Source organism: Puma concolor, chromosome A3, assembly GCF_028749965.1.
Source record: "Puma concolor isolate L17-30 chromosome A3, mPumCon1.1.hap2, whole genome shotgun sequence".
Taxonomy (NCBI): Eukaryota; Metazoa; Chordata; class Mammalia; order Carnivora; family Felidae; genus Puma; species Puma concolor.
Window position 1 is genome coordinate 1206884 of NC_141669.1, and position 22310 is coordinate 1229193.

At 53.0% G+C, this 22310-nt stretch overlaps 1 protein-coding gene across 14 annotated transcripts in view; it reads right to left on the bottom strand.

Moving 5' to 3' along the window:
- MYT1L (myelin transcription factor 1 like) overlaps nucleotides 1-22310 on the bottom strand; it is a 427914-nt gene that overhangs the window by 137402 nt on the left and 268202 nt on the right. For all 14 annotated transcript variants that reach the window (XM_086699913.1, XM_086699905.1, XM_086699917.1 and 11 more), the window contains 4 exons: nucleotides 20456-20612; nucleotides 5383-5437; nucleotides 5177-5210; nucleotides 4820-4882 (listed from right to left, as the gene is read on the bottom strand). In XM_086699913.1, the coding sequence (XP_086556039.1) occupies nucleotides 4820-4882; nucleotides 5177-5210; nucleotides 5383-5437 (152 nt within the window). In that variant the 5' untranslated portion in view covers nucleotides 20456-20612. The remainder of the gene's footprint in view (nucleotides 1-4819; nucleotides 4883-5176; nucleotides 5211-5382; nucleotides 5438-20455; nucleotides 20613-22310) is intronic.

Here is a 22310-nt window from a genome sequence, read left to right on the forward strand (position 1 = left end):
TTACACTCTGGGAAAGGAGGTGATGAGGAGGAGAGCAGAGGGGGCTCAGGAAGCTCCTGTCCCTGAACTTGGGCATCAAAGACTTTGGAAAACCCACTTAAGATAGGTAGTTTTGGGGCACTTGGGTGGCTCAGTCGGCTGAGAGTCCGACTTCGGCTCAGGTCATGACCTCACACTCCATGAGTTCGAGCCCCGCGTCAGGCTCTGTGCTGACAGCTCGGAGCCTGGAGCCTGCTTCGGATTCTGTGTCTCCCCCTCTCTCTGCCCTTCCCATGCTTGTGTTCTGTCTCTCTCAAAGATGAATAAACATTGAAAAAGAAGTGAGTTTTCCCATCTACAGAGAAGCCCCGTAGTTGGACCCATGTTTGAAATACACAAGGGTCTCTAGCTACCTGTAAGTATCGCTAAGAAAGGTCGTATGCACTCAGGGAGGCAGAATTCACTGAGCCACATGTGAGGCTGTGTGACAGTGAGTCCAAAGGAAGAGATCACTCACTGCATACAGAAGAGGCTATGTTAGTGCCCTGGTTCATAACAGGAGACTTATTTCTGCCCTGATCGCCAAGTCCGTAGTGTTTTTGTCACACTTGTATGGTGGTAACACGAAACCTCAGGTGGGAAAAACAGAAGTCAGACTCATGTGTCCAGATACCAATGATGCTTCTGAAGAGAAACGTTTCTGATGTTGATTAGCTTCATGAGGGGCCTGGTCCTTATTCTGTCTTCCAGGGCACAGAGTGTTGACTGAGCCTGGATCCCTGCTGGTCACTGGATGGCAATTCAGATGTGTTTACCTCCGGCACTAAGGGACTGATGTACCACTTGCACCAGGTAGTGGAACTCTTTCTTTTTTCCCATTTTTGCTTCAGCTGCCCAAAGACTCAGAACAAAACGCAATGCTCTGCTCAAACCCCTGACACATCCTGGGTTTCTGGTAAAAGTATGTTCCTGTTTCCCTCATGTGCTTCCTAATTTACATCTTTGATCCAACTTTTAATTGTGCAGAGTTGCACACGTGTTTACCAGCTACTTCAGACTGTTTATGACCCATGAACATAAACAAATGCCCGTGGGGGCACCTGGGGGCTCAGGTGGTTGAGCGTCTGACTGAAGCTCAGGTCAAGATCTCACAGTTCATGAGATCAAGCCCCATGTCAGGCTGTGTAGTGACAGCACAGAGCCGGCTGGGGACTCTCTCCCTCCCTCTCTCTCGCTCTTTGCCCTCCCCTTCCCCTCAAAATAAAGAAATACACTTAAAAGAAAATAAAAACATACCCATGAACAGGCTGTCTTTTGTTCAAGCGCAGTATAGATTTCCCACACCTGCCTCGAATTACTTTCCGCGTGTTCAAATAAATAGATGTGTCCACATACTAAAGTACCTTTTTGCTTGACTACGAACTGACATGATATACGAATAAAATGAAATTATATCCCTAATAAAATGAAAATACATTCCCTGAATATCATGTTGCTAAAATACCAAAAGGGTGGGTAATTTCATCAAAACCAAGACCCAGGCTGCCACTCTTGTCACACTGGAAGAGGCTGGGTCTCGTTGGGGATGGAACAGCAGAGAAGTCAAGGCCACACCTGTGCTGTGGGTACGAGGTCAGGACCACACCCGTGGTGTGGGTACGGAGGTCAGGGCCACACCTGGGCTGTGGGGTGCGTGCAGACACTTATGTACATAAATAGCTGTCAGAGGGGAGAGACTTCGGTAGCAGGGAATCTTTTAAAGCCAGAAATAATTGAAATGTTACAGATTTGAAATAACACCAGTCACAAGATGTTAATGTATACATGAGTCTCATCTACTACGAGAAGCACCTTTTCGGTTTAAGTAGTTCAAATGTCATCCCTTAGTTAAAAATTACCGGTAATATATAATCACTAGGGAAATGAAAATCAAAAACTACAATGAGACATCACCTCACACCTGTCAGAAATGGCTAAAATCAACCACGCAAGAAACAAGTGCTGGCGAGGAGGTGGGGAAAGAACCCTCGTGCGCTGTTGGCGGGAATGCAAACTGGTGCAGCAGCACCGGAGACCAGGGTGGAGGCTCCTCAGAAAACTGAAAACAGAGCTACTCTATGATCCAGTGGTTTCACTACTAGGCATTTGCCCAGATGGAATGAAACACTAATTTGAGAAGCTCTATGCACCCCTATGTTTATTGCAACATTAGCTATAATCACCAAGATATGGAAGCAGCCCGAGTGTCTCTTGGTAGGTGAGTGGAGAAAAACCACGTCGTATGTGTATATATATGTAGGAATATTATTCAGCCATAAAAAGAAGGTATTATGCTAAGTAAAATAAGTCGGAGAAAGGCAAATACATATGGGGAACCTAAAAAAAAGCCAAAGAAACACACAAAAAGCAGAATCGGACCTCTACGTACAGAGGACGAACTGGTGGCTGCCAGAGGGATGGGGGTGGGGAAGGGGGAAGACGGGTGAAGGGACGGAGGAGACACAGCTTCTGGTCACGGAATGAGTGAGTCATGGGGATGAGAGGCAGAGCACAGGGGACACGGTCGGCGATACTGTAACGGTGTCGTACGGGGACAGATGATGACTACACTTGTGATGGTCACAGCCCAACGTATAGAGCTGTCAGATTATTGTGCTGCACGCCTGATGCTAATGTAACATTGTGTGTCTACTGTCGTAGAGAATTATTGACAACATATAGACATCAAAAATAAAATGGACAGCCCTGACAGTCTTGTCGAGAAGCGGCTTATGTGGTCACATGAGTTCTCAATGGTGATTAGTTCTACATAACAAAGTCTGTAAGTATCTCATTCAAAAACTGAGGAAATCGAAGTCCTAAATGTTCAGTAATCTGTCCAATGCCCCTCGCTGACTCGTGGCGCTGTGGTGCTGGAGGAAAGTCCTTCGTCCGCCGCCACCACATTAACTATTTCTACCAAAATGTTAGAAATTTTAACAATTACGTAGAATATGACTTGTGATAAAAATTATGACATTATTTTAAATTCAATTAGAAATGGGTTGAAAAATTGTCTAAAATTGGATGTTTCCGTGACCCTTCTCTAAAGTGCCAGCCCCATCACTCCTGGAAGATTCGCACGCTCTGTGCTCACACCCGCATCGTGTCCCAGAAGAAAATGCAGGCTGGTGGTCTTGAGGCCACCCCCAAGCTAAGCGCCAAAGTTCTGTGCACGCGGGGAAAGAGACCTCACAGGCAGGTGTGCACGCCCATGTCACGTGGGGACACGGACACACCGCTTGATGCGCCTTGGGTAAGAATGTGTTTCAGAGGATTCTTTGGAAATGTCATGGGTTTTCCTGAAAAACCGTGGTGATGAATTGTCTAGCTAACATCTAATTCAAACTTTCTAGCCAAATGTAATCACTCCTTCCGGTAACAGTATGATAAATTTTAACTATTGACTAATCAAGAGAGGAATAATGGAAAACCTTGATTTCATTCATGGCTTGCTAACTTGTTTTTCATTGAAAACATAAGCAATGTGGTTTTAAAAACCTTTAGATTAAGAATTTACAAAATAAATTCTTATAAAATAAAATAACATACTTTAAGTAAACTAATTATTTAACTTACATACTCAGTAATTTACTATAATATACAATAACAATAATAATATGATAAATTGAATTTAGGTTTTAAATTGCCAGATTCCCTTAGAAACGACCTGTCGTTCCTCTGGTATGTAGAGAAGTCTGATAACCATTTCATCATGGATGCTTGTTAAAAATTCCCCGTCTCCTTAGATGCTAGCATGGGGGTTTGGGGAGTAAGTTGTAATTTTCCCCTTGATTTTACTGAAGGACAATCAAAATAATTGCTTGATTTCACCCATAAATTAATGTTCAGCTAAAGAGGGAATGAAACGTAGGGCAGCACAGGCAGGGTCACCCTGAGGTGTTTCAGGCACACCTGGTCGAGGGTCTGAGCTTTCATTACGTGGGCTTCCTTCTTGATGGTTTGTTAGGATGAACGACCTTAGTCCTCGCAACCTAATTTGTGAAAAATTAGCTAAAAATTTATTCTAGCCTGTAAACATCTCCAACTCCTCACGACCGAAACCTTCCCTTGAAAGGTAAAGCTACATTAATAGCACAGGGAAGAAATTCCTTATGCAAAAGTAAATCTAAAGATTGATCTCTTCACGACTCTCAGCCCTAGATGTGCAATACAATTCTGCTGTGATGGGTTTTTAGCAATAATTATCTAGCCACCTGATCTCCTGGATGTTCACACCCAGTGCCGTTATGGACCTAAACTCCAGTGTTTGCAAGAATAATATAATCGTTTAAGCCCCAAAGTCTCATTAGTGTGATCTGTCCTGGACGTTAATCTCCTGCCGGGACCTCCCCCAGCAGCTGCCCAGGTGCCCACCTGGGCTTCCTTTCCCAGGACAGATAAATTATGGAAGCTGAGCTCCTCCAGAAGGATCAGGAAGGTCACACTTTAATTTACCATCCGTGACTTGCCACCCTGCAGCTACCAGAATGAGCACGAGGGCACGGACAAATAAGCCATCCCAGTGAGGCAGAGGGAGGCTCTTAGCAGGTGCCCTGTGTGTGTGGGAAAATGAGTTTAAGGCTGGTCTTAATTTGTGTCATCTTATGTATTATCGTGAATTCTGCCCACCCTCTGAGACCCTGCCCGGGAAACCAAAGGCTGAATTCACAGCAGAGGAGTGGAGGAAAAGACAGCACTCACTCTTTTCCAGGAATACCCCCCACTCATTTTCGTCCTTGGGTCTGGGTCCCTCAACAAGCCACTGTAGACCGTATATAGTGAAAAAGGCGGCCGTTACCTTCTGTGTCTTGCGTATTTGCCACTGACGTGACCGCTGCCATCACAGCCCGGCGTGGGACAGCTGCAACGGGAAAGAGGTAATTACATGGGGGCTTCGCTGCAGGCGGGTGGGACCGAGCGCTTGGTGGCATCGGGGGAGGGGCACACAGAGGGACGGAGAGGAGGCAAATCTGGGAGGAGGGAACAATTAGGGCTGCTTTTTCTTAGCAGGTCTCAGGGAGTTGCCTCCATCAGTGCAGCAGGGTAGGAGCAAGCTGCCGACAGACCGGGGGCGGGAGGGGAGCAGTGTGCCCATTAAAAGGCATGGGTTCTCTACACGGCTTCTGGGGATACATCGTGCCCACGGAGTACTAACCTGAAGGGCTCCTGTATGGCTGGTTCCACGGGAACTGCAGAGAGATGGGAAACAGAGATTTATCATCGATCACACGCGCCCTCTCCCACAGAAAGCTATTGAGAGGGTGGTGTCAGAGCAGGTCCGAGTGACCCTCACACCCAGCTCCGCAGGACAAAGGGGACCCTGAACGGGGCCTCCGGGGGCTTGGAGAAGCGCGGACCTACCTCGAACCCCTTTGGACCGTGTCCGATGGCGCTTCTCCTCGGCGTCCACCTCCATCTGCAGATAGACGAGCAGGCGGTCAGTTCGGTCAGCAGCGCATGTGGCCAAACACGGGTGTCTTAGTGGCTATGGAGCAACCCTCTGGGAGAGCGACGTGGGGGGAAAGCACCAGGCAATCTAACTGTGTCACTTAACAAAGCAAAGCGGACCTTGACCTTGCAGGGGATGCAAGGTCAGCGGGAGGCCCCACCCTCTGTAACGGGGTGGGGGGGGAGGGCGCTTTGATGAAGCTTAAGCACAGCCTCTTTGCCCTTTTCAAAGACCGATTGGGAGACCTTGGCGGGAGTTCCGAGTCGCACTTTGTAGCCAGCACCTGAGAGGTAGCCCTTATGTTTGCAGGAAGGTTCATACGTGTAGGCTGGAATCTCCTTGGAACCCAAAGTCGAATCCGATCACACAGTTAAGGGGGGTGGGCAGGTGTGGCAGGACATGTCTAAGCCGGGGGCTGATGCCATGTCATCTAGTTCCGGGTATAATCACCATCCACACTGCTCCAAATCATTAGGATGCTTTCCAGGGACGAGGCCCTTTGCTCATGGTAACCAGCCCGTTTCACAGGTCACAGACTACCGAGCATTTTTGCGTGTTATTGTGTCTGATCCTCACAATTTTCTAAGAAAGGTATCTTTACAACTGTTTTGTAGATGGGACTTGCCCAAGACCGTCTAACTAGGAGTTTTGTTTCAGGGCCCTGAAACCAAGCCACTTGTCTCTACACATTTTTTTTTTTAATGTTTACTCATTTATTTTTGAGAGGGAGGGAGAGAGAGAGAGAAAGAGAGAGAGAGAACACGAGCCAGGGAGGAGCAGAGAGAGAGGGAGACACAGACTCCGAAGCAGCTCCAGGCTCTGAGCTGTCAGCACAGAGCCCGACACGGGGCTTGAACGCACAGACCACGAGATCATGACCCAAGCTGAAGTCAGACGCTTAACCGACTGAGCCACCCAGGTGCCCCTACACATCATTTTTAAGACCAGTGCTGGAGGGACGGACATGTGCTAGTGTATTGGTACACCCAGTATTTCCACATGTCTGGATAATTTATACACGCAAAGTCGCATAGTAGGAGAATTTCACTCAACAGAACAAGGGGGCTGATGGGAGGAGAGCGGTAAGAACGGTCCGTCTGATTATGAGGACAGGAAATTTCAGCCCCATCTGTGATGTCCTTGCCCACCCAAGCTACCAGGAGGCAGAAGACAGGGGCACGAAGTGTCCTCTCCTCCATGCATGGTTTGCCTGCCCTGCAATTTAGGACGAGAAGGTCGCAGCGGGGCACAGAAGGGTCGTAAGGGCATGTGGTCGGTCAGACTCCCACGAGGGAGAGAGCAGGGCAGGTCTGCTGTCACAAGCAGCTGCCGGCGAGGGGTGGCTCTTTGCGGACGCAACGCTCAGGCAGTGCGACACCAGGCTCCTGAGTTAGTGTTCCCGCCGACTGACCGCCAGACCCTCATTCATTAATACTGTGTGCTGAGTATGGCGGCAAATGAAACACATATACAATAAAAAACATAGCTCATTTAATGAGTGTCGTGTCTTTTAACGGAAGACGTGTGTGTGTGCAGATGTAGGGCTGTAGATTCAATCAGATTCGGATCTGAGAAGGCGAGCAGCCAGAGTGAGGCGGGTCACGGAGAAAGGGCTTCACAGGGGAATCTTCGCGGCTGAAGCACTATCTGAACGAAACAAGAAACAGGTCGTGTTTTAAGCCTGTATGGAGACACGAGAGACCCAGTCGTGGGCGAGAGAGAGGGAGTGGGAGTGGGTGGGTGTGTTTCCTGGGAAGCTGGCCGTCACGGAGCTGGTGCCAGCAAGGTCGGTCCTGACGAGTGGGTGGGGGCTGGGGGCCGCGGCCTCGGGGAGAGGGGGGGGCACGTCGAGGGCCTGGCACACCCAGAGGGGGCCCTGCTGCCCCGGTGGGTGTACAGCTGCAGCCGACCCTTGGGCACGGGGCTGGGATGTCTCAAGTGTATTGTGGAAACAAATTGATTCAGCGGGGGTTGAGAGCCTGTGGTGGGAGCAAGGGGGTGTCCGCAGAGACGGACGGCGCTGGGAGAAGGAGCCCCGTCGGGGTGGTGGCTCCCTCCTGGAGTGCGGTTGTCCGGAACAGAGACGCAAGAAGACAAAGATGGCCGTGAGGGACGTTTCAAGAACAGTCAGCGTGATGCAGGCTCCGCTGTGCGCCTGCCTTCCCGCCCTTGCTCTGGCATCGCAGCCGGGGCACAGGGTGCGAGATCCCCGAGGGCAGGCACGCTGTGCGGGTTCGTGGTGTGAGTCAACAGCACCTCGGGATAATGCATCGATGCTCCAAAATTGCTTCCCTACCTGGCAACATTTTCCAAACACTGTGGAATGCTGGCAAGGCAGGTGGGGCCCGTGTGACCCAGAGCAAGAGTGGGCTAACCCTCAGGAGGTGATGGAGAACGTACCAGGCCACGTTCCGTGGAAATGCTGTGTTTCCTGCCACGTGGCCCGCCAGGCCGTAGGACTGCGGATGCAGCGATCGTGGGGTGAAATGCTACTGTTTAAGGAGTTCAACGCCGAGCACTAGCTTTCTGCTAGGGTAGATGACCTGAAAGCCGTTCTCACTGGGGCACGAGGACGTTGGGACGCGCTGCAGCCAACCCATTCTGGGAGGGCCAGGGGGGCTCTCTGGGGAGGGGTGGAATCTGATCTGAGTTTTAAAGGCTAATTGCTGGGTTTAGATTAAAAGTGGGTGGGGTGCTCATGTTCCAGGCAGAGGGAATGGGATGTGCAAAGAGGTCCGCGGGCTTGGGGGTGCGCTCAGGGCACCCGAGGAGGGGAGGGCGGGCTCAGCCCGCTCCCTCCCCGCCTAGGAGCACAGGGGCCACTCACCCTCCGTTCCTGGCACTCAGCCTCTGCAGTCTCTGATGGGAAACCCGCCTGTTGCGTAGGACAGACCTTGCGGCCAAAGGGTGCGAGGCTGGCATCCCTCTGTGGGTATTAAATGGAAAAACTCAGCCTCATTTGCTAACTGCTCATATAGTTGTGTGAGGATTATATTATTTTTTTTACGTTTAAATTTTTAATCCATACTTTATATATAGAAGGACGATCTTATTTCCTTCCAGGAGAAGTGAGCTCTGCCACTAATCCCTCGTTACACGAACCGCGCTTTCCCGCTACGCCACAGTACCCCTCTCGCTGATGTTACCCCTCACCCAACCTGGGGTCTACCTTGGGGCCATCGCACGCCACTCTTGTACGTGTTTGTCGCAGCGCTGATCCCGCTTGAAGTTCAGGGCTCCGTGACACGTTCCGCTCGCTGTCAGGGTGACTCGGGGTAATTTGGCAAACATACGGGAGGCACGAAGCACACGGGGGCTCCCTTTTCTTTCTCTTTCAGCCAACGACCCCGAATGAAGAGCTCGAAATGGTTTTGCATTTTACTTGCGCTCAGATGTGTCAATGCGCAAAGCGCCGGTGAAGTTCAGGTTAAGCAGAAAGCGTGCGATTTGTCACCCAGAGTTTGAGGAGCGTGTTCGTGTCCTGACGTTTACGCCTACAAGCGTGTGGTCGAAGGTGAGCTGACAGCACGAGCTCATTCACACACCGGCTCCTGTGGGACCCTGGTCTCGCCCGCCTTCTCACCTCCTCGTCTCCTCCTGTGGCTCCCCTGTGGCTGGCGGCTGCCCTCTGCGCCTGGTGGACCGTGGTGCCCACTTAGTTCCTCCAGTGCCTCTGAGGCATCAGTGGGTGATGCCACGTCGGGGTCATCTCAGGTCTGCTCCTCCCCGGAGCCCGCGAGGGGCAACCCTGCCGTCATCGCCTCACTGTGTTCCCATCCCTCTCCAGCAAAGCACATCTGGAAAGCGGAGCCTCAAAGCCGCACTTAGCGGGAACGCTTTTGTTTCTAAGTCGGGCGCTCAGTTTTAAAATAAGGAGAGGTTTTTCTTAGGAATTTTAAACGGTTTTATTCTTAAAGAAAAGGCTCAAACGTAAGACATTTACTTTGGAGCCAACGAAAGCGATCACGCTGATTTGCTGAAGAGAGAGTGAACTGGTTTGTAATACGGGACGTCACCCTTGGAGTCAGGACGCTTTTATGATTTTCCCTCTGTCATCGCCCCCACCCCACAAAGTGCACACTTCCTTCAGGTTGAGGCTCCGTGAAGATCGTAGAACATTAACGATATCGAAGCCTCACACGCTGCTCTGGTCCCTCCAGTCCTTAGAGGTTGCTTTCTGTGGGAAGGTGCTCATTGGGCCACAGCAGCGAACCCCAGGGAGGGGCGCGGGGTCCCCACTGCCGGCCACCCCACGCTCCGGCGACCTGCGCCTTCCGGCGGGACCAGGCCGGGAAGGACGGGGTCACAGCCTCCCTGGTGCACAGCTCGGACACAAGCTGAGCCCGAGCTCCCTCCCCCAGAGATGCCCCTCAATTATTCAGGAAGCAATTACCTATGTTGTCAATTAGCCAGACCCTGTCTTTCACCTCCCGCTGCTCAGCACCGGGTCCTTTCACTGCTCATTAGCACCGGCAGGAGGAGTGGGCTACACGCGCCCAGAGGCGGGTTCATTTACCGAGCGGTGTGGCAGGTGAGAAGGTCTGCGGACGCTACTAATGGAGAGAAACCAGAGCGGCCGGCAACCTCAAGTGTGCGGATCAAACTGCGCGCCCACGTTTTCTGTGCACTTTTGTTCCCGTGAACCCTTGCCCCCCCAGGCAACCTTGGCCCCCATGGCCTCCGTGTCCCCCCCTTGGATGCATGGAAGTCTTGGCTCATAAAAACCCATCGGTACAGATCAGCAAGGGTCAGAAATTATATGTTGTTGGCATCCTCGAATTGTGTTTAGAATAAATACGATTGCAGTTAAAAGTCGTTTCCCGGGAGGGCTGGGTGGCTCAGTCAGTTAAGCGTCCGACTTCGGCTCAGGTCATGATCTCGCGGTTCACTGGTTCGCGAGTTCGAGGCCTGTGTCGTGTTCCATGCTGACAGCTCAGAGCCTGGAGCCTGTTTCAGATTCTGTTCTCCCTCTCTCTCTGCCCCTCCCCTGCTCGCACTCTGTCTCTCTGTGTCTCTCTCAAAAATAAATAAACATTAAAAAAAGTTGTTTTCCACACTATGACAAAGTGTTCTGCTTTTTAGTGAATTTAATGTGGTGCAAATACATTACATTTTGGGAGTTCTGTTCGATGTTTACGTGAAGTGACAGGACGGCATGCGGTTAAGACGTTGCAAAGTTAGGAGAGGCAGAAGTGTCTCCAGCTCAGGCCTCATGGTTTGCAATGGTTTCAGTTTTAGGTCTCCAACCTCACAGGCTGGAAATGAGGAAAAATTAGGCAAATACAACAGGTGTAAGAGCCTTGTTTTGTCTGCTCTTACTTTCCTCTCCCTTCCCAACCTTTCTCAGCAAGGACTGGTGGCCACTGAAACCAACCTCCAGGGAAGGCGGCCCATATCCTGGGGATTCTTCACCTTGACTGATCCCGTGGCGTGTGCTTGGGGCCAACAGGGGCAAAGAGAGAGGAAAAGAAAAGTAGGAATTATCTGAGCAGAGAAGAAAGTGAGGGTGCGGCTATGCCTCCCCCCCTGCCACGTGGGACCACAGTGCCCGGCGTGGTACGGTGACCCAGGCGAGCCACGTCACACACTTATCAGTGACGGAGTGTAGGACAATATAGAAATGAGCATATTTTTATTAAATGTTTATTTGTTTTTGAGAGAGAGAGAGAGAGTGAGCAGGGGAGGGGCAGAGAGAGCTGGACACAGAATCGGAAGCAGGCTCCAGGCTCCGAGCTGTCAGCACAGAGCCCGACGTGGGGCTCGAACCCATGGACCGTGAGATCATGACGTGGGGCTCGAACCCATGGACCGTGAGATCATGATGACCTGAGCCGAAGTCGGACGCCCAACCGACTGAGCCCCCAGGTGCTTCAGAAATGAGCGTATTTGAGGATCATTTACACGAGGAGATTTGGAGGCTGATTATGTTGCAAACTTGTGAACAAGTTCAAGCAGGTGGCATACACAAAAATTTAGAAATTCGTTACAAAAGCGTGGCGTGCCAGGGCCTGACCATGATGGGAACGGAGGAGGGAGGCTGCACCCTTGCTTTGCTTGTGGATTCCTTGTCATCAGGCCCTAAGGAGGCAGAAGCGTTTACGCGTCCGGTTAAATGTGGACCTTGAAGTGTCATACTCTTCTCGGACTCTTGTCACCGACGATGGCTTTCTGCTAGTTGTTCCCCAGACGGAAGCCCTGAACGGTGGGCACAGACACCCAGCTGTGTGGCAGAAAAACGCGGAACACAGAGAGCAAGCAGGCGAGTCTGTGACCCCCTGGGTTTCTCGTGGTCTAGAGAGAACTCTGGAAACTCCTCACCACTGCAATGTTCCGGGTGCGCCCCGTCCACGGTGGTGGTGGGAGTGGTTTGAATGCCGTGGGGGGAGTGGCCACGTTTTCAAAAGAAGCCATGTGGACTGGTGGTCTGACCAACATTTATGCTGTGTCCTGGGGCAAAAGCAGGCTCCAAAGCCACGTTACTAGAACTCAGGGACAGGGAGGGAATCTCTGGCACGCCTAGATAGGACAGCTGAAATCACCCGGGAAGCATGCTTGCCCTCAGGGCTCGGGACTGTCACGTGGGCTGATGCGCCAGTATCATCAGGGAACCCCGGGAGGTCACCCTTCCAGGCAACACCGGGGAACCCTTAGTAAACCAATGCATGTGGTTTGGGACGTAAGGCTTTAAGAATAACGCGACGAATCCTAAGAAGAACGCTAAGGAAACAGCAGTCAATGGAACAGCGGTCGGCCATGCAAATGCCCTGTAACAGGGGCCCTCGAAAGGAAATCGGTCCTCTCGACGCAGTCACTTGGAGAGCCAGGTGCTGGGGATGCTGCTAGTTCAGGCGCCTGCACAAGGGGGCCCCACGCTGACCCCCGATCCCCGTGCACGGACCTTGTCTCTTTACCCCAAGGCCTGTGTGTGTTGGGGGGACAGGGCTCGGTCCAGCAGAGGCAAGAGCGCGGCCACGAGGAAGTCCACTCCACTCCAGCCTCTGAACGTAGGAAAAGGAAATTGTGGGGAAAGAGAAAATGATCTTACTCTTGAGGCACGCGGACAGGTGACCGTGGGCGTTGTGGGTTCGTGAGCGAAGGAATGAATGAAGGGAAGAGTTACAGGCGCTGATGCTTCGCTTGCTCAGCTCCACTGTTCAATGACTACTGGTTAGTAACTTTATTAGCGCTTTAGAACTTTTGTGATCAAACGTAAGGCTGCAAGGGAAGTGCGCCCCCCTCCCCCAGGCCGGCAGGCGCTGCCTCTGCTTCTCTGCAAGCGCGCGGGAGGCCACGTCCACGGAGGTCTGCACGCGCCCACTGACTTCACGTTGGGGGTGGGGGCTGCGAGCTCTGAGGAGCCTTTCACAGCCCGGAGGATGGGGCCCCAGACAGCTTCCTCACAGGCACGTGGGGGCCGGGGACCTAGTGGAGCGTTGGGGACCAAACCCAAGTTTCGAAGGTGACTCCAGGGTGATGAAGGCAGTGGCTTTTAACAAAATGACTCCCATTCGGTTTCGCTCCTATTTGGGTGACCTGGCGATCTTACATCCGTAAACAACCCTCTTCCCAATTTATATCGTCCATCGCGGCCGTGGTGACACCGACATCCCAGAGGTGGTTCTGGGGGGCAGCGGGTGGGCAGAGTCCATATTTCACTGCTGTTTATGGTCACGGTGGGGTCTTTACTTTCAAGTGTGGGACAGCCGAGCAGGGACGGGATGGGCGCCTGCTTCCAGAGCTTTGGGTGAAATGCCAAGTCAGGAGCCTTAGTTTTTGTTAGATCGCTAGTGCTCTTTTGGCCCCGAGTGAAAGCGTAGAAAAGACGCCCGCGCCTGCACTGCTCGGGTTCTCTGACTTCAGGTGTGCCCCCATCACCGCACCCCTTTATCCCGCCAGCAAGTTCTGGCAGAAAATGCCGAGAGTCAGGATGCAGGACCGGGGCCCAGAATGGTTCTGCTGGGCTCTCAGTGCTTGCCCCGTGGAGCTAACACCCACAAATCCGGGGGCTTTATATGTGATTCTGCACTTCTTTTTTTTTTTTTTTAAATTTTTTTTTCAACGTTTATTTATTTTTTTGGGACAGAGAGAGACAGAGCATGAACGGGGGAGGGGCAGAGAGAGAGGGAGACACAGAATCGGAAACAGGCTCCAGGCTCCGAGCCATCAGCCCAGAGCCTGAGCCTGATGCGGGGCTCGAACTCACGGACCGCGAGATCGTGACCTGGCTGAAGTCAGACGCTCAACCGACTGCGCCACCCAGGCGCCCCTGTGATTCTGCACTTCTGATCTTTCTGGAAAAACAGGAGGATCTGGAAACACCACGCTCGGTTTCTGTCAGCCACAGCTGGCGAGACAGGCAGGTTTCCCCCGTGGCCGCCGTCGCCTGAGTCCTCGTCCATCCCGTGCCTGGTGGTGACAGCAGCCCACTGCGGGGCATGTGACGATGCTCTCTGTCCACTGCAGCAGCTTCTCCTGTCCCTGCCCTGGGGGATACCCGAGTCCGAGGAAACATCTAAGTTCCGGGGCCCGGAGAGTCACACACGTGGTAGGATCTCAGGGAGTTCCTCAGTGCTGTTCCCATCCTGGCTCTCAAGACCCGGGTTGTCGGCCGAGGCCTCCGTGGGCAGCGCAGCCGGGGCGTGCTGGGAGGGCACGCGTGGCCGCGAGGGCCTGCTGGACAACTCTGGGTTTGCCTTGCAGGCCGCAGCCAGGGAGCGTGGTCCCCTGCCAGCCGGCCGCCCACATGGAAGGGCTGGCCACGTCCGGGCCTTCTGTGTCAGCAGTGCCCCTGGCTCGTCTCCATGGACGCAGTCTGGCCCGCGGTGTGACAGCAGGCTCCATGTTCGCTAACTGCGCGAGGCCGGGCAGGGTCCGGTCTGTGGATCACGGTTCTCTGTGAAATTCCTGCTTATCTCCCTGGGCGGCCGAGAGGCTCGAACAGAACGACTCCATGGGAGAATCCAGCATGGCGCCTGGTGCACCAGAAACACTTCCCTCCTTCCTCCATTTTCCAGGTGTGGTGCGTGTCCCCAGGGGTGCTGGCAGCAGAGAAGCTCACGGCGTCCGAGTTATGGGCACACGCGTCACTTGTGATGCACGTAGGATGCTGTGCTCTCTGTATTTTTAATCACCTTTGCTAACACCAGCATTTTATTGGCCTCTGAGTATGTGAACCAGTTCAATGGTGCACAGCTTGGGAGGACAGTCTCCATAATGACCCCGGGCTAGAAGTTCAGTGTGTGTGTGTGTGTGTGTGTGTGTGTGTGTGTGAGAGAGAGAGAGAGAGAGAGAGAGAGAGAGAGAGAGACTCTTGGTCACCTCCCTCAGTCCAGCTAACATTTCAACGGGGCTGGAGACTCATCGCTCCCAAAGCCAGGCAGCAGGCACATCTTCCGAGAAGCTGCCGTCCTGGGAGCCTGGAAACAGGGCATCGCACCCAGGGTGGCTCTCCGTGGCTCCCAGGGCTGCGGGAGAAGCTGGCAGGGGCAGCCCCGCTTGGTGCCTGGCTCAGAACGGTTGCTTGATAAACACTGGCCGAGTTGTGCTAAAAATAAAAATATCACAATCCCCTTAAAGTTCACGCGGATGTTGGGCAAACTTTCTTGGAAATATGGAAAGAAGTTCTACAGAGTAGAGAGGAGGACAACAAAAGTGAACTACTTTCTAGAAAGGGACATTTCTACCTAGGAAGGGGCCGTTCACAAGTATTAAGAAGGAATATTCAAAACAGGATCAGTGTGGTGGCTGGTCGTTGGTGTTTCCTAGACAAGTATGGTCTGAAGTAAAAACTGTCAATCTCAGCCCGCGGGGCTCCAATGACGCCAGTGTCCTGCCGGGTCGTGGCGTGGTCGGGGGGAACCGGCAGGGCCCCTCCTGTCCAGTCCCCTCGGGGCGCGGAGAAGGGGAGCCCGTGCTGCAGGGGCTCCGGGGACACACTGTGGCAGCGGCCCCCGCACCTTCTCCTGAGCGGTGCAGGTTACAATTTGCAAACTACTTATGACCAGCCAGTCGCTTTCGAGAGCAGGACCTTTATTCTCTCAGAGGGTCCTCTGTGTTCGTGCCATTTCTTGTAAATAAAAGACCCTTAAATAGCTGCCAGATCAAGCAGAGGACAGACACGCAAACAAAACACTGTAAGACAAGGTCAAGTGCCGACATACGAAACCACTGTGTGGCGTCACTGGAGGCAGTGCGGAGCGGGGGGCAGCTGCTGGGGTCCTGGAGCTGAACCCCCGGGCCCGTTTCTTCGTCCCCTGCAGCTGCACGAGCTTGGACAAGGAGCTAGCCCGGTGCGTCCCCGGTCTCTGCTCCCACGCGGAGCCCAGGGTGTTGGGAGATCAGAGGAGGACACAGCTTTGTGAGCTCTCGGGGAAGAACTAGTCCCAAGTAACCCAAGGGTGCTGGGGTGACGGGCCAGGTGTTGCCCTGTCTGCTGAGCGGCCGTGCGTGGTACAGACCCAAGTCCCGGGCTCAGGCTGCATCACGCACAGCAGTGCAGTCGGCACAGGCCTTCCACGGGCCGCACAGGTGGAGGCCGGCTGGCGAGGAGGAGCGGCACGTCCGGCACCCCTGGTCTTCCCGTCAGGAGGGCCACCTGGCTGCCACCGTCCTGAGGAGCGTCCCCGCTCGTCCCTCACAGCAAGCCGGGTCACCCACGCACACCTGCCCGGTGTCTGCTTTGACCCCCATCCAGCCCGCCCCGCATAGAGAAGTCTGCCTTCCGGACGCTTCTGGCCGCCCCCACGTCCTGACTGCGGGCGAGTGCTGTACCACGTGCTCCCTGCATCCCTACATCTCTGTGTCCTCTGTGTCCCTGCGTTCCCTGTGTCCCTGTGTCCCCTGCGTCCCTGCGTCCCATGGGTCCCCTCTGGTAGCAGCCCTTGAAGGTGGCAGGTGGCAGCACCAGGACTGATGGAGGCTGGGAGCGCCAGGCCCACGCTAGCCATGCAGGACACACAGCAGGGCTGGAGCTCACGTCCGATTCCTGCCCCGGGCCCCACTGGGGATCGCGATCTTGGAGATCACTTTCCTGTGAGGTGGGGGATCCCTTCTTTCTAGAATGTTCCATCTGCTCCTCTCACCTGGCCCTCGTGCTTTCCGTTGGGCTCAGGTCCCCTCCGCCCTTTGACTTTGTTGACCTTTAGCAGGTGCCACGCCCCTCCTTCCTCTGTGGCCAGGCTGCTCCCACAGAGGCCTCCAGGTGGTTTGCACCTGTCGGGTGTCACTTCAAGGGCCACCAGCGACCACGTCCTACAGCTGCAAAGTCTCACCGAAGCTCATGCCCCAGGAAACCATGTGGCGCCCGACTCCCCTGCTCCCTCGGGGCTCTGTCCCCAGGCCACACCCACTGGGGACACGGCTGCGCCACCCTGGCCGCACATGGGGCCCCTGAACTTGGGTCAGCCTCGACCCCATGCCTAGCGGCCCCCAGAGCACGCCGGTCACTGTGAATCCACCCCGGAGCCACGTTCAGTGTTCCCTTGCCGCCCGGGGTCTCCTGAGCCGTGTCCCTGCTTCCTGTCCCCACGTCCATCGCTGTCGCTGCTCTCCTCCCTGCCATGCATGGACTCTCAGTCGTGGGCTTTTCTGCCTGACGGTGGAAGGTTTTCCTCCCTGTGTCTCCGGGTCTCCGGAGGAGGGACCTTGTCACAGCCCAGGGTCGGCCTTCCTGTGATTGACTGAATAAAGGAAGTGCTCCGAAACCTTATCACATTTGACTTCTGTCCGCCATCCGTCCGTCCCCTCCCTCCGCGCCTGGTGGCTGTCACAGCCACCCCTCCCACCGCTGGGGGAGGCGCTACCTCACGCCCTGACTGTTCCGACGCCGGACCCTCCGAGGGGCTGTGGGCTGAGACACTGCCGGCCCGCGTCCCTCGCCGAGTCCCCAGAGCCCTCCGTGCTGCCCTGCTGCCCCCCTCCCTCACGTCTAAGCAGCGACGCCCCCTCTCTTTCCCGGGGCAGAAACGGTCACGACCAGGAGCGTAGGAGCCTGCCCGCTGGGCAGCGGGGCATGGCCGTCTCCTCCCTCCAGCACCTTCTGTGTGCAGAGTAGCACTCTCTCCTCCTAAAGCATCATTGGGAACACACACTGCACTGTCCCTCGGTGTGTGGACTATTGACAACAGCAGACTCTGTGCTACGCGGACTTTTCTGTGAGTTGCTATTTTCACTTACTAGGAGTCACAGCTGCCTCTCCAGGCCAACGCCGTGGACTCGACTCCTTTGAACGGGTGCATAGTACTCCCCAGAACGTGTGTCCTGTGGTTTATCCAAGCATCCCTGTAAGCTCCCCAACTAATGGACATTTAGGTTGTTTAACTTCAGTTATTTGTCTCATTCCGCTATAAAAAGAAGTGCAATAAATATCACACACATCTTTGTGCGTATCTCCATAATCTAGTCCTCTAGGGCGATATTTTCGGTACTTCTGGAACACGTACAAAGCTGCGTGCTTTTTGGTGACGTGTGATGGTTCTTCTAAGAGCTTTCCCACAGTGCACCACACAAGTGTCACTTTTCCAGAGGGAAATAGATTTGCTCACTAGAGCTCCCACCTCTCTTCCCCTGTCCAGGGGTGAGCGTCCGTGCCTTCTCACGTGCTGGCCTCTTGCATTCTGGCCACTGAGAAGCCCTTATTCTCACTCTCGGCCTGTTTTTGAAATGTTCACAGCGATTTGCAATAGCTCTTTGTACATTTAAGGCATTAATCCATTTACCCATCTTATCCGTTGGGAGTATGTTCTTGTGGCCTTTTCCCCCTTGGCTGGTGGTGTTTCCCCCAGGATATGTGAAAGGTGTCGGCGACCCAGCCAGGACCTGGGGAAGAGCCGCAGGCTCTCCCGCTCGGCTGCAGTTTCCGAGTGGCTCCCCGCCCTCCTGCTGGTGCCCTGTCTCCCGGGGCCGGGCGTGTGCGGCCTCACGCGGGTCTGCTCCACACCCCCGAGACGAGTCCACGAGCCCGCCCAGCCCCTCCTCTAATGAACACCTGCTCCGCTACATGTACCCTCAGGTGGCAAGGCCACGAGAGGCCACACCTCTCCTTCTGAAGCTACAAAAACCCACAAATGTGACCCAAGAACAGCTTTTAATAAGTAGTAGATAATGTGCTATATTCATAAGCCCAGCTGTGTGCTCTCCGAGACTATGTTCGGTCTGTATTCAGCATTTTCTACCTTCACTTCTCCCAACCCAAATTTTGATAAAGTGGCACCAAAAATAAAATTCAAAGATTCAAGGGGCGCCTGGCAGGCTCAGTTGGAACAGCATGTGACTCTTGATCTTGGGGTTGTGAGTTCAAGCCCCATGTTGGGTGTAGAGATTATTTACAAGTAAAATGTGTAAAAAAATTTCAAAGATTCAAATGTGTTTTGACCCGGAAAAGCACTGATAGAGTTGTCTATTTACTTAAGTATTTCAAATTACCCGACTGATTTTCTAGTTTGGAATTTTTGAATTCACCTTTTCATTTTAAATTAAAGTATCCTCACCACACTCCATATCAGCTTTGGTGCACGACACAGTGATTCAACATTTGTATATGTTATGAAAGGCTCACCACGGTCACCATACAATTGTTGTAACACTTTTGACTATATTCCCTTTCCTGTACTTTTTATCCCTGTGAGTTATTTACTTTATAATTGGAACTTTGTACTTTTAAAATCCAGTTAAAAAAATGTTTTGCTTGTTTTTTAAGGGGAGAACAAAGTTAAAAGAGAAAACAGAAGAATTAGAAAAGCTTATGTCTACATGTAAAGCATGTTTGTGTTCAGGGGAGAGGAACACCATTCCCAAGAAGACGTTCAGAAATTATGATATTTCAGAGATCAGTAAATGGGAGATATTCATGAGTTTTGGCGAGAAGGGGCTGGGCTTGGAGTCTTAAACGTGAAGTTGAGTTTTTTCTACTTACTGTGTCTTTGCCCCTTGAGCCCCGTACAAATGGTACAGAGAGGACGATGTCCCCGGGCACTTCATGGGGTGGCCAGGCGGGTGTGCAAGCACATAGTAGGTCCAGAGGAAATCCGTAAACTGTGTGGCACCCGCTCTGCCCGTGTGGCGGGTGGCACTATCCCCAGGTGTCCCTGCTTTGGTGGCTGTGTGGCTGCTGTCACGGTGCTGCCTGCCCTCACCAGGCTGTCACTGTGGGACACCCGTTTGTGTGTCAGCATTCCTTCTCAAGGGGAGACTCACCGCCCCCCACCTCAAGGGGCTGTCAAAGGGCAAGCAGTGGGGTATGGCACATTGACAGAAGATGACGGGACTATTCAAGTGATGGGAAGGACACCTAAAGAAACAGCACTGAACAGAAAGCAAGAGAGGAGAAAGTTCTAGAAGGGGTGTGGGGGAGGGGAGGAAGGTGCGTTCAGTTGTGACCACAGGATTTTGAGGGGGGAATGTTGCGTGCAGTTCATTGGTCCCACCTTGACCCCCACTGGGAAGTGGTCCAGTGTGGGTGGCATTGCCTCGCTGGGGTCCGTCCTGGATTCACCCACTGGATTTTGGCATGAGGGTCTGCCTGGTGCTTAAAACCCCTTCTACCCTGACATTGTTTGGAACAGGTGCTCATGAGATCCAGGTGGGATTTGAGAGAGCGGTTTCAGTGGGAGGGGGGCGGTTTCCATGAACCTCACAGCGGACGGGCAGCGAGGGAGGCCAGGTGGAAGGTCGAGAGACTGCCCCGGAAGGACCAAGATAAGACAAGAGCTTATGGGGGCTGAAGAAAATGTCTCTCGAACTCTTTTGAACTCCCAGCATGGAGTGTGTCTGCCCTTGGAGGGGGAGAGGTGGTGGACAGAACGAGAGATGGGGTGGATAGAGAAGGCAGGGACACTCTGATGCGGGAGGAGGGGAGGGTGGGGCGAGGGCCCAGGAGGGGTGAGAGCTGCTCTCACAGAGGGAGGATGTGTTCCTGACACTGGTGGTCCAGGCGACGTCCCCCCAGGGAGGGCCGCACACACCCTGGGGCGCAGGGGCCCACTGTACCTTGCGGGGCGTCTTCTCTTCTAGGAAGGGAGGCAGCGTGGCTCCGTGGGCAGGACGCGGGCCCAGAGTCAGGGTCCCTCTACGTTCTCTTCCTGGTCCTCCCCAGCTTGGGACTGTGGCAAAGTCACTTAATTTCCCTGTGCCTCCATTTCTCCATCTGCAAAATACGAACCACCGTGTGAAGTGCCTCTGATTTCGTTAGCACGTGAGAAGGGGACATACATACATGGACAACACCCTGTGGCAGCAGCAGACGTGGACCCTGTGTCATCTGTCCTGCCTGTGGACGAGGGTTCCCCTGGGAAGCACTCTCCCGGACCTGGGACTCTGGGAAAGGGTCTCCCCAGACACTTGCAAAGTCGGCTCTGCAGTCTGAGACCTTGTGCTGGACCCGAGAAGCTTCTAGAACTCCCGTCCCTGTGGTCCAGGATCCCTCCAGGCACCCTCGCAGAGATTACAAGATAACACTGACAATTCAGTTAACCAGCTTCACATAGATGCCACATAACCCTTCCAGCAATAAACTATCATATCAAATTGCTTTGTTTGAACAACAGGCAACTAGGTTCTGGGGTTAAATAAAAAACAAAGGTCATTAGGCCATTTTCCTCAGAACTCAGCAATTCCTTCCTGTCGTCTGGGACCCGGCATCCCTGTCTGCTGCTGTTGACCCTTGGGGACGGAGCTGTAAATCCTTTCCGGGAATACTTCTTCTCAAGGAGTGACTTCACCCACACAGGCAGTGAATAAGTGTTTGAGCACGCTGTCTTGCCAAAAACACAAGGATGTAGACCACAGGAGATTTAAATCATAAATTCCCAGAAAGAGAAAGCATTTGTCTTTTTATTTTCAACGTTGCCACTTAAAACAAGAGAACTTCTGCCCACTTCCTCCTGAGGGTTTGATAATCTCCGTGAAACCTTAACATGAGCTCGCCATCTGTCTTGCGTGCCAAGCCCCTGGACGGTGCATCACTCGGGGCAGGGACAATTCTACCTGTTTCTGTATCTTGGCTGCCTACACCCCGTGGTGGGCAGTGTGGGTTTGTTGATCCAAATGACAAGAGGAAAGAAGGAAGGGAGGGAGGGAAAGAAAAGGAGAAGGAAAAACAGAAAAAAGAAAAAGACAGCACTCCCACTGACAGGGGCAGGACGAATTCTAAGCGATTGGATTAGGATATACAAGTAAAATGTGTTGTTTTATTTTAATTTTTAATGTTAATTTATTTTTGAGGGAGAGAGAGAGAGAGAGAGGGAGACACAGAATCCAAAGCAGGCTCCAGGCTCACGAGCCGTAGATCATGATCTGAGCCGAAATCAAGAGTCAGACACTCAACCGACTGAGCCCCCCAGGCTCCCCATGAAATGTTCAATGGTTAAAGGATCTAAAATCAGGCTGACTTGGGTTGCTAAATCATTACCAGTTATCACCTCATGACCTGAGCTTGCTGTTTTATAAGCATTACATTTTCCAGAATTTTTCAGTCTCTAGGGAAGACTGGATACAGAAGGGATCTAGCATACTGTGCGTAAAGGCTCAGGATGGCGTGGTATGTTTACATATGACCATCGCTACATTTATCATCACCGGTTTACTTATACACCTGCATAACGTCACTGAGTTTCAGTGTCTCACGTATGATCACGATATTGTGAACAGCAACAAAGCCAGATGCAAAGAATTCTGGCCAAGAACGAACGCCTTCAATGAATTCAGCCATATTTACCGAGGGCTCGCTCTTCGGAGCTCTGCTGGACTGTGACTCGTTATAAAGCAAGGTGAATAAGATATTCCTACACACATAGGGGGAGGAGTGAAAGAAACGATACAGGGAAGTTGGGATCGATCTAGTGGG